The sequence below is a fragment of the Galeopterus variegatus genome, unplaced genomic scaffold (genome assembly GCF_000696425.1).
Source record: "Galeopterus variegatus unplaced genomic scaffold, G_variegatus-3.0.2 Scaffold551, whole genome shotgun sequence".
NCBI lineage: Eukaryota > Metazoa > Chordata > Mammalia > Dermoptera > Cynocephalidae > Galeopterus > Galeopterus variegatus.
This window is the reverse complement of record NW_007726662.1, coordinates 169,703-171,512: the sequence shown is the minus strand read 5'-3', so window position 1 is coordinate 171,512 and position 1,810 is coordinate 169,703. Positions and strand designations below refer to the sequence as shown.

At 56.7% G+C, this 1,810-nt stretch overlaps 1 protein-coding gene across 2 annotated transcripts in view; it reads left to right on the top strand.

Annotated features, from left to right (window-relative positions):
• OGDHL (oxoglutarate dehydrogenase-like) overlaps nucleotides 1-1,810 on the top strand; it is a 27,005-nt gene that overhangs the window by 11,342 nt on the left and 13,853 nt on the right. For both annotated transcript variants that reach the window (XM_008569985.1, XM_008569984.1), the window contains exon 8: nucleotides 425-515. In XM_008569985.1, the coding sequence (XP_008568207.1) occupies nucleotides 425-515 (91 nt within the window). The remainder of the gene's footprint in view (nucleotides 1-424; nucleotides 516-1,810) is intronic.

The following is a 1,810-nucleotide window of genomic DNA, read 5'->3' as shown; positions in this document are numbered from 1 at the left end:
CTCAAGTTGCCTCTGAGCTAGAACCTGTGGGCTGATGGAGAGCACAGCCTGGGGGTGATGCCTCGGTAGCCAGGGGTCGTTATATGAATGGGGCATATAAGAACGTGCCTAGAAGTCTGGGGGACAAAGCTCTGGGCCTTTCCTGTGACCCAGGCAGCTGCTTGTGGTTGGGGTTTGTCCATCACAGGCTCTGTGGTCTGAGGGGCCTGAAAATGCTCAGTGTGGTCAGAGGGTCAGGCAGAGCTGGCTGGCTGGGACCACTCTCCTGCCTTGCAGACTGAGGCAGGATGAGAAGGCCGGGCCTCACTTGGGCTCCACCAGAGAGGGCTCCCCCTACCCCATGCTTGTTCTGGTGGTCTCCAGGTGGGCTGGTGGGGGAGGCAGCCTGTATGCCAGGTGAGAGCCCAGAACCCTCTGGCTCCAGGGGCAGGCTGAACGTTCTGGCCAATGTGATCCGCAAGGACCTGGAGCAGATCTTCTGCCAGTTTGACCCCAAGCTGGAGGCGGCAGACGAGGTGGGTGCCACACCCAGGCCCAGCGCCCCTGAAAACTAAAGAGGGGCTGGGCTGGGAGCATCCAGGCTGAGACAGACCTTGAGATGGACAGGTGTGGAGAAGTGTGGGAGACAGGCGGGGTTGCTTGCATGAGGCCCCTACGGCTGTGATCGCTGGGAGGGCCCTTGAGTAGTCTGGGCCAACCTTCCTGTTTCCAGCAAGGGAAACTGAGCCCAGGGAGGTGCAGGGGCTTGCTGGACATGACTCACTTCAGCTCGTGTGGCCGTGCTCTAGGCCCAAAATCCTGCTCATGTGCCCAGAAGGGCCCTCACCCATCTCTTTGCCCAGGAGAGCCGTGGGAGGTCAGGCTATTCCCTTCTGCTCACAGCCCCTCCTGCCACACACGTGTGTCACACATGCCCCACGCCCTAGGCTGTGACTGAGCTGGGCCTGCAGCCAGGGCTGCCTTCCTTTCTGCCTCTTTCAAGGTCCCACCCGTCACCCCTTTTGGTGGCTCTCCTGGTCCTCTGGGCAGTAGCCCATCACTCCCTCCTCCGTACCCCTTTGCCCTGGTGCTGTCTCTGCTCCAGCCTTCCAGCCCGCTCTGCATTCATGTGTGCACGTGTACACATCTCCTCTCTGGGCTGGGAGCAGGGTGAGGGCAGGGACCTTGTTCCCAAAGCCCCAGCACCCAGCACAGGTGCTTGGTTTGTTGAAATGAGTCACATTTAATGACTGCTTCCAGGTCATCCTGCACACTGGGCCAGAGCGGGGCCAGGACCTACACCTGCTGGCTCTCAGCCTAGAGTCTCCCCATGGTCCTGTTTGTGTTTTGCTCGAGCACCTTCCCCTCTGCAAGCCTTGGTTTGCTCTGCTGCAGGAGAGCTGACTGAGGGATGGGTGGGATAAAATGAGGATAAATAGGGATGAAAGCGCCTGCCTCACGATGGTTGTGAGGAATCGAAGAGATGACGTGTGCGAAACTGTAAAACCTGGCCAAAGGATATGTGTTTTTTAACTTACTATTTTTTTTTTTAAGTTAAAAAAGACATGAGCATTGTTTGAAAAAAGAAAAAGGTTAGACAGTGAGAATGCGTTTCCTCGGTGAGACCCATTCCGGAATGCGGCCAGTTTTCATTTGTGTGTTTTTGTTTGTGTTGAGGTGTGTACTTTCAGAAAGGTTCCATGCAGACACACACACATTTGTCCAGGGCAGCCGTATTTGTGAAGGCCATGGCGCAGCCCGGGAGCCGTCAGGCACCTTGCTGTTTTCACTTAACGAGTTGTCGTTGCTTTGTACCAGCACACGTGGAGCT